The 25,506-nt window shown below is 38.9% G+C and overlaps 2 protein-coding genes and 1 long non-coding RNA gene across 9 annotated transcripts in view; 2 read left to right on the top strand and 1 right to left on the bottom strand.

Annotated features, from left to right (window-relative positions):
- Nucleotides 1-1,919: 1,919 nt before the first annotated feature.
- TSSC4 (tumor suppressing subtransferable candidate 4) lies at nt 1,920-7,539 on the top strand. 7 transcript variants are annotated; one of them, XM_054067694.1, is made up of 5 exons: nt 1,920-2,075; nt 2,438-2,561; nt 3,543-3,615; nt 4,611-4,765; nt 5,462-7,539. In XM_054067694.1, exon 5 carries the CDS (start codon nt 5,550-5,552, stop codon nt 6,588-6,590), a length of 1,041 nt encoding a protein of 346 aa, XP_053923669.1. In that variant the 5' UTR covers nt 1,920-2,075; nt 2,438-2,561; nt 3,543-3,615; nt 4,611-4,765; nt 5,462-5,549; the 3' UTR covers nt 6,591-7,539. The 7 variants fall into 7 exon arrangements, with proteins under 7 accessions (XP_053923669.1, XP_053923670.1, XP_053923671.1 ...); XM_054067695.1 differs by having other exon boundaries at nt 2,438-2,587; XM_054067696.1 differs by lacking the exon at nt 4,611-4,765.
- TRPM5 (transient receptor potential cation channel subfamily M member 5) overlaps nt 7,039-25,506 on the bottom strand; it is a 44,837-nt gene continuing 26,369 nt past the window's right edge. The window contains 10 exon segments of the mRNA XM_054067689.1: nt 7,039-9,802; nt 10,867-10,957; nt 11,973-12,045; nt 14,835-14,967; nt 16,278-16,456; nt 17,128-17,296; nt 18,900-19,074; nt 21,473-21,605; nt 22,097-22,215; nt 23,542-23,800. Of these exon segments, the coding sequence (XP_053923664.1) occupies nt 9,705-9,802; nt 10,867-10,957; nt 11,973-12,045; nt 14,835-14,967; nt 16,278-16,456; nt 17,128-17,296; nt 18,900-19,074; nt 21,473-21,605; nt 22,097-22,215; nt 23,542-23,800 (1,429 nt within the window). The 3' untranslated portion in view covers nt 7,039-9,704.
- The window catches only part of LOC128852268 (uncharacterized), a 41,715-nt gene continuing 40,140 nt past the window's right edge, over nt 23,932-25,506 (top strand). The window contains exon 1 of the long non-coding RNA XR_008450007.1: nt 23,932-24,377. This is a non-coding gene — a long non-coding RNA (uncharacterized LOC128852268). The remainder of the gene's footprint in view (nt 24,378-25,506) is intronic.

The following is a 25,506-nucleotide window of genomic DNA, read 5'->3' as shown; positions in this document are numbered from 1 at the left end:
CTGAGCCTGTGGAAGGGGTAGAGGTGATCCTTGCAGACTGCAGGCTCACAGGCTGGTGCAACCCATCAGTTGCAAACATTGCCTTTTTTCTTTCCTTAACATAGGGTAAATACACAAAATATTGAAGCCACTCGGAAGATGTATTGCCACTGCGAATGTAAAGTTTTCACTGAAAGAAGGGGGAGGGGAGGAAATCAAGGCATCTTTAGCCAACACCAGGAAAACTTTTTCAAACAGAATTACACTTGACACATACACAAAAAAATCTTCTTCTGAGACAGAAAATGGAAACTTTTTTTTTTTTGGATGGACAGTGGTTTTATGCCCCAAGTGACTTGTGGTTTTCTGGTTAGAAAATAAAGACGTACAAGTTCAAAACAAAACTAAACAAAACCCAGACGCTTCCTCTGAAGTGCTCCTTGCAGCCAAATCCTGCTTTCCTGATGAGGAAAGCAGCCCCACTGGCCAGAACAGTTCCAGAACGCTCAGGAAGCAGCACCTGACGGACCCTCCCAGCACCGGGCAGCCTCGCTCCACTCAGCCCCGCACACGGGACACCAAAAATGCTGGCAAATGCTCTCTAAGATTCGTTCTGGAGTTTTAGAAAGCAAGCATCCTTTATCGGGGCTGGGCAAAACGGGGTAGTGATCTGTGCAGCAAGACAAGAGCTGGGACAGCATGGATTTCCCACTTATGTGCGTGTGTATAAACTTCCCCAGAAATCTTATGCACTTTCTACTACTTTCCAAGGTCTAATTCGAATGTTATTATAAACTTCACAGCAGTCAAATCTCTTGCTAATTTGGAGCTTTGGAGCCAGCTCTGCCTGAGTGCATTTGGGATGGGGAAAGACTGCAAACAGAGGTGATCACAGAAGAAGACACGTCTGTTCAGCACAGATCACACTGAACACAAGATGTTATCATCCTCAAAGAATGAGTGTCTGGAAAAACACTTAGAATCATAGAATCATAGAACAGTTTGGGTTGGAAGGGGCCTTAAAGGTCATCTAGTTCCAACCCCCCTGCCATGGGCAGGGACATCCCACTAGATCAGGCTGCCCAAGACCTCATCCAACCTGGCCTTGAACACCTCCAGGGATTAATTCACTTGTGAGAATTAATTGATAAGTTTTGCTGCAGCTGGTTTATGTGTTTAATTGTATTGTCATATGAATCTGTCTTGTATCAAGAGATAATGTGCAGACAATCTCCAGACATGGATGAATAACCTGAAAGAATAAACACTCTCTTAGAGTTGCAAGAATTTATTGATATGCTTAATTGTCTTGTAGGATGTAGTTGTCTTAGGTCAAGAGATAATCTGAAGGGGGTCTCCAGACGTGGTTGGATAACCTAAAAAAAATAAATAAATTCTTTGAGGACTTACACGGTTCTTTGTCTAAAACGAGTATATAGGCCTACTGCTTTTGTAAGGTGGGATGCCGTATTTAGAAGGGTGATGCTGAATTGTGGAATATAACTATTATTGCCTTTGCTTCGAAGACTTTGTCCTTTCACTGTTTTACCAGTAAATAAGTGTTTCTCACAGTTTTAAAGAAAACACCCTGTCAGAGGGACATTATGTCCAACTTTCAAAAAATACAATTACTTAGGTGTAACTTTAACTCTGCTTTAGCTTAAATAAAAAATATTCCACTTTTCGTAAGGGTAACTGCCTCTCGTACCAAGGCGGCAGGGCGCCACCCCCATCGTGGCGGAGGGCTCCGCGGCGGGACCGTGCTTCTCACCACGCCCCAAGCCGGAGGGGACAGTGGGCGCCTACAACTCCCAGGATGCAAAGCGGCGCGACACGCCTGTTCCAGCCCTCACCTCACCTCTCTGCATTTGGGAGTTGTAGTCCAGCTGCCGCGCATTGCCGCCCTGCAGAGCCAGGCGAGGACTCGATGTCCCAGCGCACCCCGCGCGGGGGCTGCCGGGAAGGAGGAGGCGCGGGGCCCGTGGCGCGGCGGGGCGCTTTCCTGCTTCCCCGCCGTGTACCGGAGGTGGCGGAGGGCCGGTGGCCTCTGTGTGTGGCGCTGAGCGGGAGGGGTGACCCTGTGTCGCCAGGAGGAGGTGTGGGGGCTGGAGGAGGGCGGCAGCCCCCGGCGGTGCGGGGGCCTGCGAGGCGGGAATGGGAGTGGTACCCAACGGGAGTGCGTCCCGGGAAAGGGAGCTGGGCCCGGGAGGGCGGGGGGCTGGGGCTGCCCCTGTGGGGCTGGGCAAGGCCCTGCCACAGGCTCCCCCTCCCGGCCTGGAGAGCTCTCTGGGGCTGTGAGCTGGGCCCCAGGGCGAGCAGGCCTGTGGGCGCCATCCCGAAGGACTGCACGGTGGTTGGCAGGGGATTGCTGGCAGGCTTTGCCGCAGCGCTGTCTCTGTGATGTGAGTGGACTCATGGCTGTGGTTTGAAGTGACTGGGGTCTCTGTTTTCCTCACAGGCTGCAGAAAGACACACAGCCTGTTTGAGTAAGGCAGGATGGAAGAGTCCAGTGGGGTCCTTCCCATCCAGAGAGACAACATCCTATCAGAGTTATGCTGTGATAACATCACCGTAACAAACTTGTGAGTCTCTGTGGTGTGCTGTAAGGGTCAGTATGTTTGCCTACTAATACTGTCAAGGCTAAAACATCTTAGGAAGCATTCATGGGCAGGCTGGGTGGGGCTCTGGGCACATTGATCTAGTTAAAGATGTGCTTGCTTCTGCAGAGAGCTTGGACTAGGGGACCTGTAAAGGTCCCTTTGAAACAAAAGCATTCTATGATTCTATGAACATTTTTTCTTTCTGTGTAGCTGCCCTCAGACATGAGATACCCTGATTCACAACCTGTGATAAGCACTTATTCTGCCATCTGAAAACAACTGTTTTGGTAGTCAGTTATGTGCTTCAATGCCTCTTGGCTTGTAGTCATTACTTCCATGTGTTATAAAACTAAGCAGAAAGTTGTATGATTTTCAGGTGATTATTTTCCATTTAGGGGTTACACTGAGGGCAGTGTTTTCAAAAGCATTTATTAGATTCCTTTTGTCAAAGACAGCCAGACTTTACGTGGAACACATAGCACTTGGCCTGTTCTGAAGAAATTCTTCAGAAGTTTCTCTGTTTTAATGCCTGATGAAAATCTGGCCCTAACTGTGAATATGACCCTTTTTTGAAAACAGAACTCATGGTCTCTTTTGCAGCATTTAGTACTTGCATTCAATGCATGACTTTTTATATTTTCTCAGCTGCATTTAATTCTGTTCATTTAGTAAGGGCTTGCTGCACATTACAGTGTTTGCTTTTTTAAAAAAAATCTACAGAATAAAGTTGGCAATGTGAATGTGGAGGATGAGTAAATATTTTGGTGCTTGCCTTATTAGGCTATGTGGTTGTTCTTTTGCCAAAAATCCAGGAATATCTGCAGACTTTTATACTAACATGAATTTGTGTCAGATTTAGAACTCAGTTCTGCAGCTTTGGATGATTCAAGGGGAAGGAATTATTTTTAAAACTCATTTTAAAACTACATTTCCAGTATCTTGATGGAAATGTTTGTTTTCTAGGGTGAAATTGCTGAGATCTTTGGTGGCTTTAACTGACCCTCAGGAGGGGAAGCTGTTTCAGTCTCAAGAGAAAGTGAGTGACTAACAGATTCACCACGTCTGTTTATTGCATCGTTTCGGAATAACCTATAATTAGGTAGTTGAGCTTATTCTATAATAGTAATATATCAGAACTGTTTTTGTAAGTCACCTTTTTGCGAGCTAAAGTAAGTGATTGCCAACTGTCTTTCTGGTTGCCTCGCAAATGGTAGCATGATCATCAGCTGCCTCAGTTCTACAGGTTCCCTTCAAGCAGGTGGCAGAGCAAATTGGGTATTCCAGCTGCTGCTGGTTGTCAGGCTCCAAATCACATTGTCTTTCATTGACTGAAGGGCCAGCTCTTGCAGACCATTGGTTGCACCCTCCCCATGTTTCCACGCACAAGCATGGCATGTATGATTAGTTTTCTTAATCTAGAGGGATTGATGTCTTGACCTGGCTCCTTTTCTGATTCCTGGAATGTAGTAATGACAAAAGAGCTTAAACCCAAGGAAGGAATGGAACTTATACTTTATGTCACTTTAAAGCAATCCTGAAACTGCAGCCCTGATATTTTTGTGGCTTCTCTGCCACTGACCTCCATTGGTGAGAGTGTCCTTTAATACAGTGACATATTACTCCCCTTTGAGTTGCTGAAGATGGCTACTGCCTTTCTCACCCATGGGATGGAGGGTAGCAAGATGAAGGTCTGGTGGTCACTCCGTACTGATAGTCATGTCCAAGCCTATGTGTGCAGCAAGGATAAGTGGGGAAAAATAACTGCAGCTGTTACGCCTCCACCACTTGTTGCATATCAGGAAGACCAGACTGGTCCATGGTCACCCTCCCACATATCAGAGCAAGCAGGCACATATAGCAGAGTTACACTAACGTAACATCATACCCATAGAACAAAGAACCGGAAGTGATCCTGAAAACAGAGGTATTAATAAGATTTATGAATTGAAATCAATATATGTTATGGCTTATTGATACAGAATAAGTTTTGTGTGTTAGAAATAACTTGGTGTATAACCCTGGAATTTTCAGATCCCTACACGTTGGTAGGGGCTGCACCAGCAAGGCCAGGCTGAAACAACCTGCTGCATCCCTTATTGGCTGCACCACTGATGAGTGGTGAAGATCTGGGACGACTGCCACCCCACATTATTGCTCCAGACCACATGTGAATGGACCGTAAGAGAGTAAGTGGAGCAAACCATGGTTGGAGCTCCCTTTCAGCTGGTCCAAGTCCCCCCACCGATGTCAACATCACTTCATCCATCACAAACCCTTATAGAGTATTAATGTCGGTTTAGAATTAAGCTTATATCCTGGACTTAGAATTGTAACATTGTAGGTAATAAACTAACCATTTAGCTGCAGTTCTGAGTCCTACTTTGTTACATACAGACAGAACATGATGATTATTGGGACAGGAGGTAAAGTGGCTAATGCAGTAAAGGATCATAATAACCAAAGGGAAGTGTGAGAGATTAGGATGTGTTTCTGTGGATTTATACAGTATCATAAATGCAGGCGTAATTTGGAGAGGTCATTGCTGTCTCTTGGAAGATGTGCAAGACAGTTATGGGGTGTTCAGATTTGCTTAGAAACTTTATACTCATCTTTTAGTTACTGGACCTACTCTAACTTTTAATGAAATTTGATATGCAATGCTATTTTTCATTTCTTCATATTCTTGTACTGAGTCTTGTGTGTTTAATTTTAATGCACATTCATTCCTTAAATAGTTTTTTCTCAAGCAAAATTGCTTAGGAATCCATGAAGTACGGCTGCCTGTGATATTGCAGTAGAAAGTACTAAGCATGGCACGGAATGGTAGTCTCATGCTTGGTTCTCATTTAACAGTTAACTTTTTATGCTGTTTTGTATTTTAGGCATTAAATTCTCTGGGCATTTGGGAAACTTCATTTGCAGCTGTTCTTAGGCCTACATCAAAGACCTCAGTGGATCAACAACTCAAAGATGGGAGATCAGGATGCAGGTGAACCCTTTCTGGGGATAGTGGCTAGTGGTGCCACAGACTATGAAGGAGCTCTGCCCTCAGACACAGTGTCACTCAGCGATTCAGATTCTGATGATTTGGGGTTAGTGGATGAAGCAGAAGTTGATACAATATCTCCTAAGGAGCCATCTGTAGATGAAGGAGATTACAGATCAGAGGAGTCCCCTGACTCTTCAAGCAGCAGTCATAGATCTCCTGTCCAGCCATTTCATCTGAAGGGCATGAGTTCTACATTCTCTCTCCGAAGCCAGAGCATTTTTGATTGCCTGGAAGAGGCAGCCAAGCTGTCTGTGCCCTCACTGCCAGAAGATAATGTTGTTGATGGGAGGTTTAAACGTCCATTGCCTCCAACCACAGTTTCAAGTAACATGATTCCAGAAAGGCTGGGAAAGCAAGCCAAACCAGTGCAGGCTCGCAAAACCTGTCCTGCAGTGCCTGACTATGTGGCACACCCAGAGCGCTGGACCAAATACAGCCTAGATGGAGTTTCAGAGTCTACAGACAAGACTAACAGGGCAGTGGCCATGGAATTTCTAGAGGGTTTGAAGAGAAGAGGGGAGGAACAAAGCTCAGCTACCCAAGACAGCTACACCCCATACTTCAACCAGGACTCTTCCAGCTGTGGAGCTGGGAGGATTGTCTTCAGTAAACCAATAAAAAGGGGTGTTGATGGACTGGAAAAGAAAACATCATCAGGAGAGGATGGTAAGAAACACATGAAAACAGATCTGAAAGGAAAATCTCTTAAGAAGACTGATGACTTGAAGGAGGAGGATAAGGTAGAGCTGGGGCACTTAGGTAGTGGAAGTGGAAAGGCAGCTGAGGAGGAGGAGTGCATGATGGCTGGGTACCTGAATACAGAAGGTAAGCTTAGCACAAGGTTTAGTTGTGAAAGTGAAGAGCCATTGGTGGAAACAGTTGGATTTCATTGTAGTAAGAAGAAGAATAGGAAAAATTTCCGACCTAAAGTAGATGATGAAGGGGAGGAGGAAGAGTCCTGAAGGATGGAGCACATTGGAGACGTCCAAGGACTTATATTGTCTTTGGATATGTTTGGATTTTTCTCTGACTCTTTTTTTTTTTGTGGTCCGGAAGCCATGTGTTAACTTTTTGTCTTAACAGTTTGCATCATAGCCACCAAGAACATTTTATATTGTTGAAGTTAAGCTACCTAAAATACAATTCAAACTTTTTTTTCATGGGAAGTCTTGTAACAGGATAGTTGCACCCTAGCAGGTGAGAATAAAGTGTGGTTTTTTTGCTTGAGCAGCTCCTCAGGGCTTCATCTGGAGCTGAATTAGCCCTGAGCACCAAAGAAAGAGATGTGTTGGCTAAAAAGCTGCAAGGCTTCCTACTAACCCCCAAATTTAGAGCTGTTCCCAAATCCTGTAGAATCCTGGAACAAAGATGGTGGGCTTATTACACAGAGATTTTTAAATGAAAATAAAATCTTGTGTTCCCTTAGATGTGATTCCTTCAAAAAAACAGAGGAAAACCTCTATTTTTTTAAATACATTCTTCTCTCTTTGCCTTTAAGACAGTCCAATTATGAGTGTGGAGGGCCCAGGAGGGAACTGGCAAAATCAATATTATTTTAAGGTTGGCTTAATATTTACCTTATTTAGTGTTACATGATGACGATTTTAAAAACCATAATGTTTCCATCCTGGATACACCCAGGTGAAGGTGCACTCGGGATGGCTTTAGCAAAATCTCGCCCCTTCGAGTGTAGATCGGAACTCGCAACAGCTTTAGTTAAGTTGGTCAGCAGCTTTTCCTCTCTTTGTTATGACGTGATGTGATGCTTGGCCTGTACATTTGTATGTCCTTTCCAGGTGATACTGTTTCCACATTGATTCTGTGTGTGGATTTGGTGGGAATGAGTTGTTTATACGATATCTGGATACTTTTTGTTCTTTGGGGTTCAATAAACTTTGAGTTCGAGCTTGATTTCTTCATCTCTCTGACCCATGCTTATTAATGCAGCTATAGGAGTTTTAATAAATACTTGGTTTATTTGCTTTGAGAATTGTCCAGAAAATCTTCTAGAAGGTTACTCTAAGCTCGTAATTTCTCCCTCAGGGCTTTTATTTTAGATTCTGAAATTCACATTTTTAACATTTTCAGTCATTTTACAGTATATAGATTATAAGTTCATAGGATGAATCACGTTGCAACAGATGTCAAGTATAGTAGTTTTTCACACAGAATGTTAATAAACTTTATAAATAAGGCTGAAGAATTAAATTCTTTGAAAGATTATGTGATTTGAAACTCAAATTAGTTCTGGTTAGTTTGGACTGACTTTTTTTTGCCAGTGTTCTGAATTAACCAGGTCATTTGGATAGTTGTGATTGAACGATTGTATTATTTGGCGGCAGAAGCTGAAAACAATGTAAAATGAATAATACTGCTCCATCTTTTGAAGTTCACCATTTAATTTTAAAAGCGGAATGTATTTTCTTGTGAGTGTACAGTTTGCACATTAAGTAATGTGTCATTGCTAAATACATCGGTTGTTCCAGTGCATGTGAGTGGGACACAACAACAGTCCCAAATGAATATATTTCAGTTCCCAGTGGCTGATCAACGTGCTAATCACAAATAAAGTAGTAGCCATTTCAGGATGGAAGCTGCTGCCAAGAGCAGGTCATCCTCGTTGTAAGATATGCATTATTTCCTAATTAAAAATGTAGCTGAGTACAAACTTACTGGTTTTATAACTTCTTGCCTAGGGTGAAGAACAGGTAAGACAGTACCAAAATTCCATCGCTGTTAGTGGGATCGCTGTGGTCTGGGGCACAGCTGAATAAACTGGACAAATGCCTATTTTATGAAGACCTCATAACAAGATGAATATCTGTTGATAAAAGTCTCATGTAGGAAAGGTATTTTTGTCAGATCTGAGATTTATTTTTTTTTATGTTTCTGGTAACAGAGAAAACTTTTGAGCAACCTACATTTATGTTGCATAGATACAGTGAGGAAATGCATGAGGAAATTAAGTTCAGTTGAAGCTTACCAGTTTAAGAAAGACCAGAACCCAATACTTCCCACTTCTGATGCTCTTTCTGTTCCAAATAAATTTCCTTTTAAAGGACAGTAGTAATATTTGTTTTATTGATATCTTTTTTCATACAAAATTCTAATAAAGCCAGCCAACTTTTGTATGCTAAAAAAGTACATGCCAGTTTAAGTACAGAAAAAAAATACAGTAAAAATTCCTAGTTTGTAGGAAAGTTCTTGCTACACATTCTTGCTTTAAAATCTGTGATTTTTTTTTTTGCCCCCAAACTTTGAGAGATAAAAGTAAAATGAAATCAGAAAACCACATAGGTGTAGATGTGGTGTTCCATGTTGTGTGATGCACAATGGCAAAGTCTCCTTGAGCAGCAGCAAGCTGACAGCAGCAATGATCTGGCGTTAAAACAAAAAAGCGAGTAGCAGAGGCTGCAGGGGTCTGACTGCCAGACAGTCACCTTCTTTGTGTTTGGAAACTGTGAGCTGCTGGGAATGAGTGAGGAGCCCTCACTCAGGAATGCCAACAAAGGAATACAGAAGCCAGCATGGGAAGAGAAGACAGTGAGTGCAATCATTTAAGGGTTTTAAGAACTCCAGGGACTGTATGGGTTGTAATAGTTCCGTACCCCAGGCCCTTTCCTGTGGAAACTATTTCTTGATTTCCTTTCTAAGCAACTCAGAAATATGAGATTGCTTTCTTGGCCAAGGAAGTGGCTTGGGTTTTAGGGCGTATATGGTCACCCTTCAATAGAGAAATGTGGAAATAGCAATGATAATGTTTGATTGAGGATACGGTATTTGGAGAACAGAAGGCAGATAGTATTTAGAAGGTATGAGTCATCTTGGAGGAGAAAGCTTTTAGTGCAATTTACAGAATGGAGTTTTGGAGAAAGGACCAAGTGATACAGGTGCAGGAGGGAAAAAAGCCCAAGAAATTTAAGGAGGAAGACCAAGAAATCCTCTGTAGTGTCAAACATAGATAGGGCTTGGCAGAAAGGCTTTGAGAGCTGGGTCATAGGCCTTCATGAGATTAGGTTTGTACTTATACGGTTCAGCCGGGCAAAAGGTTTAATCTGAAGAAATGAGAATAAAATTTAATTATCGATGTATGTGATGTTGGTCTCGAACTGATCTGCATGCTCTTCTCTTTCACTGCTTTCTGGCAAAGGCACTTCTGTGTTCATCACACCTACTAGGATTGTAAGAGCCATGTGTTTGTTTAAAATCCTTTAGGACAAAGGACACATAATAACAATTGCTTAAGAAACATTGAAATTTTGAAAAAAATACAAAGTAAAAAGATACCATAGATTCTACTATTTTGTATTTTCTCAGCTACTGATAAAAATAGGTTTCTTTATTTTTCAGCAATTTAAGTTTCTGATTTTTATGGAGTTACAGTATTAAAATGTCTGAGGAAGATATCACAGGATGTTTTTTCTTACTGGAATGTTGATAATGAAGGAATTTACATATGTGTTTTTTAAGCATCTAACAGAATTAAGTCAAGTCTGAAGTTGGTTCCAGTCTGAGTGATCAGAGGTCTTGGACTATGCTGAGTTTCCAGCTGCGTCTTTTCCCATATAGTAAATATATGTTAAGTTAATGGTTTTTGGACAGCTTTTTGTGTAACTGATAGAAATAGGCAGACACTGAAATAGATCATTAAGAAGACAATCCAAACCCTTTCTTTGTGTTGGCTATCCTGCGGTGGCTGAGAAATAGTCTGGTTTTGCTTCCAGTTTTTTTTTGCTCCACTCTAAACAGTGGAGCCCTAGGACACAGGACAAGTTGCAGCTCTGAAGGCAGAAGAGCTGTGTTGATTAAAACAAAGTAGGAAGCTTGTTCCATTTATATATATATATTTTTATACAGTGACTGTTGTTATCCATATTAAATTTTTTGGTAATACCAGTACTATCTCATTGACTCAAGAAACCCCCAAGAGACAATCTTCTCAGGAAACCTTAGCAAATAGATACTTAGTTACATGCTTAAAGTTGGGTGAGGTGATTCTAACTCATGTCAAGTGAGATTCCTTTCCACAAACCTTTGAAAAAATTACCTTTGCCAAGTATATTTCATTCTGAAATATGGATATTCTGTTCCTCATTTATATTCCCATTACTTCTAGGTATACTCCTTTGCACCTTATTGTGTGGTTCTTTTCCAAAATTTTTTTTCCCCTTGGCTTTTTTTTAACTCAGTTGTTCAGCTGTAGTAATTAGCCTTTCTGTTATTGTTTTCAATACTTACGTGTATAGTGTGGAGCTTGTTGGTTGCACAAGAGGTTAGTTTTCATTAAAACCTCTGCCATTGAGGAGATAACAGCTGTACAGTAGGAAATCTACAAAATAGGTAGTATTTCTATGTCAGAAAATTGTTTTAGTACTTTATACATTCTTAAATTTGCAGGAGGGCAGTCTAGGCAGCAGGCTGAAACAGCATCAGAGGTAGCACAGGTTTTTTTACTTTTTTTTTTAAGAAATAATTGAATTGTCTTGGAGGAAGATTGCTATTAAATTCCTTTCCTTTTTTGTGAGTATATTGGATTATCTCAAGCTGGCACAAACTTATTAAAGTATTTCTTGTGTGTTCCTGTAGACCTGTGTTTGATGTCAACATTGTTCATTGAATAGCATGGCATTTTTCAGGAAACCATAAAATGGATAAGAAAGGGAAGGGAAACTGCAATGGGAATAGTAAGATGAGAAACTTTCAGCAAGACCAGAATTACACTGGAGAGTTCTAGGGACAAAGAAAACAATAACAGTTGTGCTGCATAGCATACGGTAATGCTGAGCATTTTCAGACTGTTTAAAAAATTTTCATATTTCAAAGGTTTGTCATCAAAATCTCAAGACAGGGTTTCCTGCTATTATTTACGTTTCATGTTTGTATGTTAGACACTTCCCTTTGGTATCTGGTATTTAAGAAAATTAGAGAAACTGATGTCCAAGAAGATTAATCTAGGTCACATCAGGCAGAATACCTGTATTTTCAAAGTTGTCAGTTTTAAAGAAAGGAAAAGTGGGGTGAAGGAAAAGAATGGAGGAGGAGGGGAGATGTAATGTTTCCTTTTAGAAGGATTCTTAATTAAGGAAATTAACACTTCTCAAGTAGACTGCCAAAGAGAACAAGAAATGCTGTATTTCTGTTTCTCCTTTCTACCAGAGGTCAGAAATGTTTCTTTATGTCTGTATATCACCAAAGAGAAAAAAATAAGGAAAGTGAAATCATAATACTGATCTATTCCTCCTTCCCTTTATCCCTAAATATAGGGTCTGCCAAACCACCATTAAATGAGAGAAACATGGTGAAATCCTAAAGCTGGTATAAATGTCTGTAAAAATATTACTTACCTGGGCTTCCATAACTTTAAACCGCTTTTCTTGTTCTTTCAATACACTGAAATTTTTAGACAAATTATCCACCCTATGGAAACAAAGCAGACACAGTGAGAAAAAAAGAAATGCCTCAGAAGAAATTCTGAAATACAAACCCCACGTAACTTAGTAGAGCCATGACCCCTCGCTGGCAGTTCTGTGCTGCTGAGACATCCCAGGGCCTCCTAAAAGTTTTGTCCTTTTGAGGTGTTCCTGCAAAGATCTCTTGAACAGAGCAGCATTTCTGGGACAATCTCATGCACTTGTTGCCTGGGGGACTCATTATAAGCTTATACAGGTGTTCTAGTTTGAGATAAATTAGAGTCAGTTTTGTGACTAACTCACTTGCTGTAAGTAACTTCATTTTTCTGAAAGCATTTTTCCGAAAGTGTTCTCTAAGATAGTAACACAAGGCATTGGTATGCAAAAAGGCCAATGCTTATACTTAATGAAGGTCATCAGCAAGCTGGTGGAAGGGGGCTGCACCTGGGAGGGGCGGTGAACAGGGCAGGTGACCCTAAACTGACCAATAGAATATTCCATCCCATATACATCATACTTGGTATAAAATTGAGAGATCAAAAGTGTCTTCCTCTCCTCTGTGGTGACTGATATCCGGTGACCTCATTTGTCTGGTTGCTCTTGATCCAGGATCCATGCATTCCTGAATCTAGTTCCTGAATCCAGCTCTCTCCTAGCCACAGACACATTCCCTCCTGCCAGCTCTGCAGTATTTGTGGTCACGTATAGTCAAGGCGTGGGGATGTGATCTCATGGATTTGTATATTTTTTGTTACTTTCTAATTATTTTTATTATTTTAATAATATTTCTAATTATTTTATTATCATTATCATTTCATTAAAGCTGTAGTTTTAGTTTCCAACCCATAAGTCTTTTCCCCTTTCTGTGTGGAAAGGGAAGGGATTTTGGAGGCTCAGCTGCACAGTTTTAGCTGTCAAATTTGACTGAGTGGGGCTGAACTGTGACAACAGGTTATAGCAGCTGTTCAGCATCTGGTGAGGGCCACTTAACCCCAGCCACTATGGAAATCAAGGAGAGCAGAAAGGTGCAACTCTGTCTCTCCAGGCACTGATGTCCCACCTGTACCAAATGTAGACTGATCTTGGTCTGAGAACTGAGGCCACAATATTTCTTCCATCAGCACAGGAGAGATAAGCTACTTAAAATTTTTTTGAGAGGTTTCATTTTTGAAAACTAGTTTGAAGTTCAAATCCCATTTTCCAGGCAGTCTAAAGAGAGTGTGTAGAGAACTTCCATACAGTGCCATCAAATAATTGTTTTATCTACATGCTTTCTGCATCCTTCACCTATTCTCTCATCAGTTATTCTTAGCCTCTGATTCCCCATAGGCTCTTCAAATCGCTCTCTGTACTAACTCCTATTTCAAAGTTTCCCTCTAACAGGTTATGTTCTGTTCAGGTCTGTGTGAAAAAGCTGCTGCTGGATGGGTTTAATGCATTTTGGCATGGATTCAATGCAAAGTTCAAAGAATCACATTCTGAGGGTTTCATAAGATCTCAAATACACACTGGTACCACCACAGAGCACAGATAAAAAGCCCCAGTTTTGGTGGTATTCATGTGAACACAGTCTTTATAGTCTCTTTCCCGGCCCTGCTGACCGTGAAATACTGTGAAACCAGAGTGATTCTGACTTTTCCCCTCCAAGCAGTAATGTCATATACCATGTATTATAACATCTTTAAAGCTAGAAAGAATATTTGTTTGGAAGAAATTATACTCATATTTATTGCTTAGACTCAGTAACTGAGGTCTCGTTCCTAGAATTTGTCAGTGACCTGCTTATGAGAATTAAGTTCAAGCCAACATAATAATTCTAAATTGTTATGAGTTAAGGGTCTATGTAGATTAGAGAGAGAAGAGGATTTTCGAAGAACATACTCAAGTACGCTCTTCTGGGCTCCAGCTATTCCATGAGTTAGGCAGCTGGAAGTTTGTTTTGAAAGACAGTAAAGAAGACAGCAAAAGAACATCTCCATGGAACTCTCTTATGATAACTTTTACACCCATTGTGCCTCTGCTTGAAGTCAGTTTTATCACATGAGGAAACAGCTGAAACAGGTCTTAAAAGCTTCTTTAAAGAAGGCTTTTCTTTGTTTCAATGTTGTCTTAGATGCTTCTGTTTTCCCTCCATATAACTACTTTGTGTCTCACTTAAAGACACAAAGTAAACATTTACTCATACAGAGTAAACCTCTGAATAATAATGTAGCAGGTCTATCTTTAGACTATAAAACCAATTTAGGTGATATTCCTAGTGGGGAGATATGTTAGAGAAGTATTTAAATGGTGACTCAGTTAATTAAATACAACTTTAGAGCCACTATATTCATTTCTTGTGGAAAACTACAGTTGTGTGCCATAAAGCTGTGAACAGCTGCTCTGCGTCTGTGGGCTGCGGGTAATTCAAGATATCCTAAACTACCATTCGAAAATCTAAGCAATTAAAAGTTTAATTCAAAATTCTGTGTTGTATTCATACAGGGGATAGAAGTGCATGCACTGCACTACAGTAAAAAAACTATTCTTCCACAATTTCTTCATGAGTGGTTTTCATTGAGCTTGACTGCAGATTTGGCTGGAGTTTACAGGCCTGTAATTGTACATACATTACAAGTGCCAAAAACTCTTCCAATATTGCGGTGATGCTGGCTTCTCACGTTTTTCATGGACTGCATTTTTCCTAACTGCATTTTAGTTGAACTCTTCAGAGAAGCTTTACAAGCATCTGACCGATTATCTCATTCAAAGCTGAAGACTTGCAAGGTGTACCCACTGTGGTTCAGAATTACATACTTATTAGATGTGGCCTTCAGCCTTTCTTCATTGCTTTCTTTCCTTTCTTGTTCAAGGTTTCCAAGATAATTTTCTTTTTGTACTAGCTCCCATGTTATGATTTTTTGATCTAGGCCACCTGGAAGATCTCTTTCTGTAGGAAAAAAGAAATTAAAAATTAAATTTTACTCCCTTTTCTCTTAGAATAGTAAGCCTGCTATGCTAAAGAAAAACCAAGCCATTGCAGGAGTGTCATGTTATGAAAATGCAATGTAAAATACATGTTTTCTACTTTTTTTTTTTCTTGTGATAGAAGGCAATAGAACTTTTTTGCAGTTGGATATGATTCCTGAGTTTCCCAAAGGATGACATGGACCAATTTCTGTGATTCCATTTAAAGTCTTTTACATCCTTACTGCACTTCTGACATGTTTTGGCCCCAAAGTATTTAATGAGCAGAGCTTTATGTTCAGATGCACTTTATCATTTAAGATTCTTTATTAGAACAATTATAAATAGGAATGAAAAACTGAATAAACTCCTGCACCTTGAAGTATGAAGCCTGTTGTTGTCAAGTATCCCTGCCAACAACAGACTTCAATTTCATGAACGTATTTTGAATGTCATATACTATCTTCCTGAATACCAGTAAAAGGGCACAGTTGCTGCATGCTCCACACACTACTGAATCTATAACTGGAGCAGTTGGGTACTTGCTTTCTTAAGGAAAAAAAGAATTTTCTCTCTTTTAGAAGGATCTCCAGCAGTGTGCTTTGATAGCCAGAAGGAGTGTGCCAGAAAGAGAGCTTAATCAAAGGGCTCTGAACTAGTCCAGTCTGACAACAATTCTATTCCAAAGCCCATTATCAGCCTGCGCATGAGGAGTAAATAGGCTTATTATCGGACAGTATTAAACCAGATGGGCCAAATTTGCCATCACTATAGAAAGCACTCAAATGCCTTCTGTAATTAACTGAACTTCATCTGCCTTTTTGACTATAACTTCTAATGTGCCACCATTTCTCTAAGCATGCTCTGTTTCTCCCTATTGCTCCCTTCTCTGTATTGGAAAATTCCACTGATCCAATTAGATTTTTAGACTTGGTATATGTCTTTAGAATTGTTCATACTTAATAATTACTAAATTTCAGGAGCAAATTAAATAACTATTAATTTAACCTACCTGTTGCTATCCCTTCAGAAATTAAATCCCTTTAACCAGATTTATATCAATACTTTTGTTGTAATAACTGTGGTATATAAAGAAGTGCATGGTGGGAATCTGTTAATAGTAGAGGATACGTTACAAGCTTTAATTTCTTGTCTGTACTTATTGCACTCTGTTAAAAATAAATTGTGGTTCTTGGCTTAAGGAAATCTTAACTGCTCTTCTGTTTTGCCAATGCAACATGTGCTAGTAGAGTGTCAAGACCTCTGGTTGCTAGATGGTTGTTAGCAACTCACCCAGATGTTCTTTTTTATGTTCCATTTTGTTGAAGATTCTTCTGAGAACTAGAGTTATATGGTTAATAATGATAAATGGTGGTGCTAAGGCAGGCCGGCCATAATATTCAATAATCAGGTTGTAGCGCTGAATTTTCCAGAAGATGTCTGCATTGCCCTGAATGACTTGAAAAGTGTAACTGTAATTGGGGGAGGGGAAAAAAGTATATAACTGTTTTTACCGCAGAAAGCTAAAGCTTATTATTACAAAATTTAGTCCCACATTTGCTTTAAAAAAGGAACAGCAAATTCAGGAGGTAGTGTTAATTTAATATAAAGTTTGTGCAAATTCTTAGATTTTCAAACAATCACAGCTGCAGGCTTCAAGTGTTAAAAAATACATAATGGCTCTTTTTTAAAAGAAGGGTAAATCCACTTCACTCAGGCAAGATCAGCAAACATGCCATATCAGTTCTTCAACCAAATGTATCATTAGCTGTGTTGACATCAAGCATTTCCCCGTACATGCAGATTATCCGCTGTTAAGTCTGCCAAGTTTGCAGCTGCTTTGCACCTACAGACTTGTGCTGCATCACAGATGGGTATCCAGACCCTTCGATGCATGTTTCATTCAATTTTTAGCACTAAAACAGACTTCCTTTTTTCCTCTCTTCGATGTGGCTAGAGTAATGATGATGAGAACTTAAGAACTATATGACCACAGAAGTCTACCTCTTAATCCCCAAACAATATTAATTAGGAAAATTATTAGTGTATTCCAAAACTAATAGCCAAGAGTAATATAGTAAAGATAGGCATTCAGTTAAGCTTTTGCAGCCCTTGACTTGATACTTACTGAAATCACTCTTACCTGAACATAGCAATCAGGAGATTCATAAGGAGAACATTTGTGACTAGTAGGAAGATGACCAACAGAAGTATGACAAGCCAGTTGGCATAGCTATTAGGACATGAAGGTGAGTTCTCCTGCAAAATCTGCAGTGGATTAAATGTACAGTTCCTGGGATACATTTGTGATGCTGCAAAGGAAGACAGAGAAATAACAGAACAGTTTTGACAAACCCTACTGTCACATGTATTTCTTAGGGTAGAGACAAAAGCTTTGCATTTTGTTGAGCAAAATTTCTGGCTTTCTACAAAGAATGGCAAGAACCACAAATTGTTGCTGAGGTTTGAATTGATAGCTATTTCAATGCAAACAAGAAATTAATATCTCTAAACTTGTCTTTATTAACAGCTGGTGACACGGGTGAATGTCTATAGTTAGTACCTTTACTGTTAAACTAGAAAGCAAGGACGATGTTATAGATTACTAAAATGAGATTTAATCTTGGCTGCATATAAACTACAGCATAATTTTGTTCTGAGTATTTTACACTTGTTAAAACTTAAATCCAATATTGTGGTAGTATTTTTGCACTGCCCTTGTTGACCACTAGCAGGTTTGTAAATATGAGACTCTTTTAACTGTAAAAGGACAGTTCATTGACTGCTTGAGATACTGAGCAAACTCTTGCAGTTGAAACATTCATTCATTTTTCTGTCTTTTAACCAGTTATTCATTCAGGTGAAGACACCCTTTGAAGTCTCCATGGAGAGAAACATACCCATCTAGGCAATACTACATCTGACCTATTTCCAAATAAGATGTATCGTATTCCAGTAATAATTTTTCTCTCTAATTACTTTAATAGAAATAAGAGTGACTGGTTGTGCTGTGCATGCTTACACCCAGGAATTTAAAGTTAAGTGAGATGAATCACGCCTCTGATCTCTCAGCTTGTTCAGACTTCTTTGGGTTTTCTAAGATGTATGCTTTTTCTTATTAAGTAGAGTGAGCAAGAAAGGATGTCTGCTGTTTTGCTTCTATCTATGGGATTTTTTGGGTTCCATCTATACTATCTCAAGTTTGAATCCTGCTTCAATATTGCCACTGCCATTTAGCACTGTTATTCTGGCTAAATACTGTGGCATTACTTCAGATTTCTTTGGGAGATGACCTATTCTGTATTTTACTTGCTTATCTATCAGAAATATAGCCTTTGAACTGCTATGTCCAAGTATTTCCATGTCTTGTGATTATTTTTATGTTGTTTTGATTGCAATGTTGCACATATGCAATTACTAGCTTTGTTTGATTTGGGCAGCTTTACCTCCACAGTCAACAAACGCTCTAGGGGAATATTTATTCTAAAACAGAGGTGTTTGCTTATGGGCAGAGCTGTACTGCTTTAACACTGTCACGTTAAACTACTGCCAAAATGTATGGAGGTGGTATTATTTCAGTTTACACAGGGTTATCTGAGTCTAGGTTAGCCTGAATGGAAATGGATTGAAGTGAAAGAAGGTATGCCAACCTTTAAAACTACAAATCCTCATGTGAATATTTCAGACAGCTTGACTAAATAGGGCCAACCCTTATGCTCTAATGTAATTTCACAATGTACACTATCTCTTTACAAATACATTATTTATGTAACAGTAACGTGAAAGCTTTGGCCTGCAGAACAGAGATTAAAAAAAACCAACAAAAACCAAACAATACTGGGAAATAATTCCATGCTCTATTCAGAACTGTGCATTCAAAAGTGACCCAGTTATTAGGGAAAGAAATTTCCTCACTGTCTATTTCATCCAGTGGAATCTGGCCAAATATCTGAAGGTAGGGACGATAAAGCACCCTTCTGAATATCCATTCCACCCGAGTGTCATTGGGATGAAGTAGAGCTTGAGTTGTCACACCATAGGCAATGAGCCACACACTCAAGAAAAACAGAAAGAAGAAAACATCCTTCATCTGAAAAAGAGAGGGAGAGGGGAGAAAAAGAGGACATGTGACTCCAATAGCATAGTCAAAGAATGGTAGTCTTTCTGTATGAAAACAGCTCAAATAATTCTGTTTCTTAACAAGCTTGTTTAGGTTAAAGGAGGTGGATTAAGATACAATTTCATGCATAGAACTCCTCTCTTGACCTTGTTGGTGTCATATTGTTCTTGGCCTGTAATCAGCATTTTTCTTTAATAGCTCATTTAGACAAAGACATGTTTTAAATTAAAACCTTGCTTTTCAATCACCTAACATTTAAAACTGAAACACATTTTATCTGTTAAGTGAATCTCGTTGTACCTTTTAAATGCAGATTTTCTGTGAGATGTCACAGTACCATCAACTGCTTTGTTGTGAATTACAAGAATTCTGCTGCAGCAGTGAATCCTGGTAACAGTTGGCACTCATTGATGAATACTGAACTACTGATACAGCAGATATTGAAGGCTGCAAGGATCAGATAGCTTCTTTCTTGGATTTTCAAGCTACGTAATGCATCTGAGGGATTGTTTTCAGGACTTCCTGCTTTTAAAACATTGTGTTTCTCCACAGAAGCAGAAGTAATTGAATCCTAAAACACTTTTTTGAAAAAAAGCACTAATATATATTTCAAGTGCAATAATTTTTCCCTGGTGGAAGAGGAACACTTCATCCACTTCTCATCTATTCTGACAGAGTTCATTAGAGACCGTAGATTCATTTTGATTACATTATTGGATTGTGCAGTTACGCAAAAGCATAGGCATTTCATACCTCTAGGAAGTTACTTGGAGTTCTGTTAAGAAAGATGACATCTAACCTAGGCAAGACATAACTGATGTCTCTCTGACTTTGACAAATCTATTTTGTTTTCTGGATAATTTAAAATTTAGCCATGCTGCAGGACTAGTTAAGAGTGGCAAGTCTGGTTTATTTATTTTTTTTTTAATCTGCAGTAGCTCTATGAATGGGCATTGTTCTGCCATTGAAATGCCATTTTAGTAGCTTGTTGCAGCAGTTCTGTAGGCAGGTTAAGAAGGAGAAAGACAATAAGATATAATCTTGGATTCTTTCTCTGCTTAAGGAAAATGATGTTGCTTGAACCCACCTGATTGACCTTTCAAGAAGCTATCATTTACTGAAGTAACTTCCATTGTTCTCTCATTTGATGTAAGGTTCAACGTTGAACTACCAAAGCTAAGGCATTGGCTTGGATGGGGGTAAGATGAAGGATCTTTTTTTATGACTTTGTCAAGGCTGCTGTTAATGCTCTTATTTGCACCTTCTTAATCTGTGTGTTATCTCATGTGACTTCAGATGCCAACGTAGCAGACACATCACCATCTTTGTTCAAGGCCATGGTTTAGCAGCAAGGAAAGGTTAGGAGCCAAAATCAGACTTCTTTTACAATAAATGTCTGCTAATGCTGTAAGCTAGACAGTGTTCAAGAACAAATATTTATTTGCCATTTACCCTTTTGCTACTCCAAGGAAATGTTTTGTTAGAGTTCCAGTTTTTGCATTTGTACACAAAACCAAATAGCTTGGTAGTGATGTTTATTTGATATATAGGGTTGTTTATACTATAGGGCTTTTACTGTGCTCTGCTGTGAGTCACAAATCAAATATTTGTAGATTCTATAATAGCACTTACAATTAGATGAACTCCTATTAATCAGTTACCGTGAGCTAATTGGCCTAGAGGATTAACATGCCTAAATAAAAAGCTACTTCAACATACCAAGGCATACCCAAGCACAGTAACTGCAGTCCTAATGTCTCATTTCCTGCAGAAGACTGGTGATAAATAACAATCTTCTATCAACATCTTCCAAAATATGCTCACAAAGTACTAATGTTTTCAATTGTAACTCAGAGATACAAAGTACAAATAAGAATAACTCTTGTGAGGATCTTACAACTATCCCTTTTCACAGATAGTTTTTTTTTCACATTTCTTGCAATAGCAATCTATTTCCCCAAGTGTAACAGAGTAATTCAGTAAATGCCCTGCACTTCTGTAAATTGCCTGTCATCTGTCTGAGGTCTTTGCTCTGAATGCACACAGCCTATGAAGCAGAAGGAACACCTGTAAGTCAAAGACACTCTACTCTTCCTTTGCCAGATCTGAGGCGATATGATTGCGTAAGGTACAAGAATTAGTAAATTGGGAGCAACTTATTACAATACAGAGTTATTTGTAAGTATCCATTTCAAACTTATTGCATGCAATATGCCTGATAAATAAGGGAATATATGCAAAATGACAAGGCATAAAAATACAAAAATCAATATAGATTATAAACTTATTTCCTTTGTAAAGAGAAGATTTCCTACTCTCCATTTTTTAGAAAGCACAAGTATTTATTTGAGAGAGACTGTGCACTTACCATCCTTTCCACAATTATGATCTTTGGTCCAAGTTGTTTGTGAATGGCAAAAATATGTATAAGTCTAAGTGTAAATACCATAAAATCAATGGCAAGTATTGTACGGCCAGCTTGAAAAGTTGAGTTCAGCATCCTGCAGAACACATGAAATGAAATATCAGATCTCAGCAACTGCTGCTGAGAAATATTTTCTTGAATATTACATTCAGTTTCCAGGTGTAGCCTAGTTAGGAAAGGCGAGTGCTTCAGTGCTATGGTTGCATAAGCCTGTAAGGGGAATGTAACGTAAAGTCTGTACATTGATGAAAAATAGCCAAAAGGTGGAGGAACACTGTATTCTCTGTCTTGGCTTCAATGAGATTTATTTTAAAAAAAATAATACCTTGAGCAAAAGGGATTGCCCAAAACAAGAACAATAAAAAACAGAGCTTTTCTGTGCATGTGTTTGAATATACCAGTATGTCTTTTGTGGTCTCTGAAGCAATGTCCATGATACAACAGAATTGTATAGCTTGCAAAAATAAATGTCAGAGCCTGTCTTCATGTGCACAAAACACTCCTGTCAGTTGACATGCAGAGCCCTTGCTACTGATGCTGACCAATTTACACAGAACACATTTATACCTGCAGGTTACCCCAATTATAAAGAGGAAGATGGTCACCATATCACATTTATTCCAGTTATCCTCCACATACAGTTTAAATTTTTTTATTAAATTTGTGTCTTCATCTGTATAGAAACTCTGAAAAAGAAAAATAATCATCAATGTTTATCTGTTTCCAGTTTCATTATTTCATTGTGACTCTTAACATAATGTTTCCTTTTACTTTCATTGCAAAGAGCAAAACCAAATTCCTAGTACAACAGGGGGAAAAAAAAGGGCTTGCAAATATCACTTCACTATCTTAAAGCACAAAAGTTGGCTGAATAATATAAAAAATTAAATCTTTTTATTCTTGTGATACTATCCTTAAGAACTTTTGAGCCTAATTTAAAATTTTGGCAGCATTTGGATTGCTAAACAATAGAACTTCCAGTCAAAGTTTAGTTTCTAGACATTGCTATTTAAACAGCATGAACAGATTTGGTGTTTGTACACCAGAATTGTCAGTGAGTGCACATTTGATTATCTAGGCAAAGAATCTGATTTAGTAATGGTGTTTTAGCCTGGTACTCTTCGCATTTTACAGGTTTATCATGAAATGTTCTTTGATCCGAATATTTTCCACCTCCTCTTCTGGTTATGGCCTTGCTGCATAATTTCAAATAAATTATAACAAACTGGGATCGCCTTCACTGCTCCTACTGCTTAAATAATGAACACCAATTTGTTCTTCCAGGGTAAATGTTTATAACTGCTTTTTTGTGTCTGAACAAGACAGCTTTATGTGCTCACAGTTGGCAACACACTAGCACCATTGTTCACACATCATTTCAGCTGTTGATTTGAGGACATTCCAGAACCAGTAGAGTAAAGGGGAAGTGTTGGGGTTTGGGTTTTTTTTGTTTCAGTTTGGGTTTTTTGGGTTTTTTTTTTTTTTTTAAAGAAAAGCAAACCAGAAAGAGATCTGCTAATGTTTTGAGTTAAGAAGTATTTTTAGGAAAAACACAAATAATCTCAATTCATGTGCTTGGTTTATTTAAACACTCCCCAGCAGAGACAAACCTCTTAAAAGGATGAAAGTTCTCTGCTGTGTTTCCGTGTATAGAATGTAACTTCAGACTTACATTATTTGACCTAGTTCTGGGATGTGAAAGAGAAATACTTTGTGCGAAGTGTTTTGTGCGAAGGACACCTGAATCTTAGCAGCTCACTTGACTTGGCTGCAATTGCAGCAGGATGGAAAAACATGTGGTGCTAAAGGTTTATATGGTGGAGGAAGAGCTTGCTTTGAGAGAGAGAGGTGGAGTGTTTTGGATAAGGTAAGTTCTGTATTGCTCTTCTGTGCAAAACTACACCTAACACTTGAAGTGTTCAAGCTTAGTACAGTTATACAGATTGTAAACTTATTCTAAATATTACCTCAAGTTTTACTGTGTTATTACTAAGATGTTGTAGGTTACTGACCTGTCGGATCTCTTCCAAAACCAGGGTAAAAACCCAGAAGTAAAGTACAATTTCTTTAGCGGATGGACCCTCAGGTGGGGGTGGCTTAAAGTCTAGTAGAAGGACATAAGTAAATAGAAACAGAAAAGCGAAGTACATTATGACATTCCCCACAAAAACAGTTACAGGGGCACTCCAGAATTTTCTCCACCGAGTAAAGACAAATGTTGCCCACGCTGTGTTTTCAGAAGGGTTATGCTTTTCCAGTTTACCATTTCCTCTGCAAAACAATAAGAATATAGGCTTGGTGACATTTTCCTAAAATTAGTTAATGGGAATAAGGTCAGTATTATCCTACATAAAGCTTCTTGTAAGTAACAAACATATACTGGGGGTGGAAATGAAGAAGAAGGCTGTAAAATTCAAAGCAATCACATTACTATGGCACAAATATTTCAAGTAAAAATGAAGGTTTGAAAAACAAAGTCACATCTGACTTAATAAGTGCATGTTCTTCTTCAGTTAATTTGATTGGTAACTTCATTGTGTTCCTGCATTTAGTACAAACACAGTGCAAATACAAAAGGAGAGGGGAAAGTGGATTAATTGTTCTTCATTATCATAAATAATATGAAAGAAAAGCAGATGGCCAATGTAGTTTGTGAGTCAGTTCTTAACTATTTTGTCTCTAAAAATTTCTTGCAGTGTTTGTATGCAGAAGTTCTTGTTGATGCTGTGACTTTAAACAGTTTGTCTTTTTGACCCTGTCTCCAAAGTGCTGGATCATGTGTTTCTTGACTGTCCTTGCTGAAGTCTGAGAGAACTACTGAAGAACTACTTTAGTTCTTTATACAACTGTAAGTGCTGATATCTTGCCCTTTGCAATTAATTTAGAGTAAATAGCAGAAAAAGTAATATTGAAGCCTACTAGAAAAAAAAAAGACTCATGAATTATTTATTAAGGTAGGCTTTGACTATTGTGGAATTAACACAAGTATTTTGGTAACTGAAGGGAAATTTCACCTGTACATCTACAGTTGTTTTTGCTGTGTTTTGGAACGTGAAGTGCTATCTATTGGCAATGGAAACTATCCTGTGCAGAAAATACAAATTCCTTATATTTGAAAGAAATCTGATCTTAATGTGAGGTTTTGCTTTCACATAAATAGGTCTCCTGTGTAAGCTGGCATTGTTATTGGATTTTGTGATTCTGACTCTGAGAGGTATGATCTTTAATGAAGGATGTGCGCACTAGGGTACGTTTTCAGTTTCACCTCACAAAAACCAAACAATACTCTTCACTGGTTTTTAATTTCCTCTGACATTCTTGCTAATTATTTGTTCCTTCTCACAGCCAGTCTTTTCTATGTGCCTGATTCTATCCTACCTCTCAATGTATGACATCATAAGGTACATTCCCATGGTAATAGGCTAATGTCATAAACAGATAATTGCAGCTTTCCTGTAAGATGCTGAAATAGATCTGGGAGGGAGAGAGCCTCTTTTGTTAAAATAAAGTGCTAAGATCATAGCAATTGGAACTCACAGTGTAATGACCAAACCACACTTCATTCTGGATATGAAAGTGCTTTATGACTTTATTTACAAATAGTTGCCAAGAGGCAGATGATTTTACACCTATTCCACAGGTTAGGGAGGAAGAGAGAACTAATGTTTTTCTGCAATATACTGGCAGAAAAATGCCAGATGTAAAATTAGAACCTAATAATTCTGACTTGGTCCACCACTTCATAGTGTGGATGATGCTTCCTTGCTACCTATTTCTCATTCACATATTTCTGAAGTTCTCTTTAAATCGTTGAAAAGCACATACTCAACTACAAGTGGCTACTTAGCACTATTTAGGCATTAAGAAGACTTTGTGCTAATCAAGTGTCTTCCTATCCTGACTTAAGTCCTTGTGGCCTCCTAAGCTTTGGTGGTTGTGTGGTAGAAGTATAGAGTGGGATTCAGAAGTTCTGAATC

The sequence above is a fragment of the Cuculus canorus genome, chromosome 5, assembly GCF_017976375.1.
Source record: "Cuculus canorus isolate bCucCan1 chromosome 5, bCucCan1.pri, whole genome shotgun sequence".
In the NCBI taxonomy this organism is placed as follows: Eukaryota; Metazoa; Chordata; class Aves; order Cuculiformes; family Cuculidae; genus Cuculus; species Cuculus canorus.
The sequence above is the reverse complement of the archived record's forward strand: the minus strand, read 5'-3'. Positions and strand labels throughout refer to the sequence as shown.

Excerpts from the sequence above, each read along its gene's own strand:
- TSSC4 (XM_054067699.1), top strand. The coding sequence starts at position 5,550 with ATGGGAGATCAGGATGCAGGTGAACCCTTTCTGGGGATAGTGGCTAGT.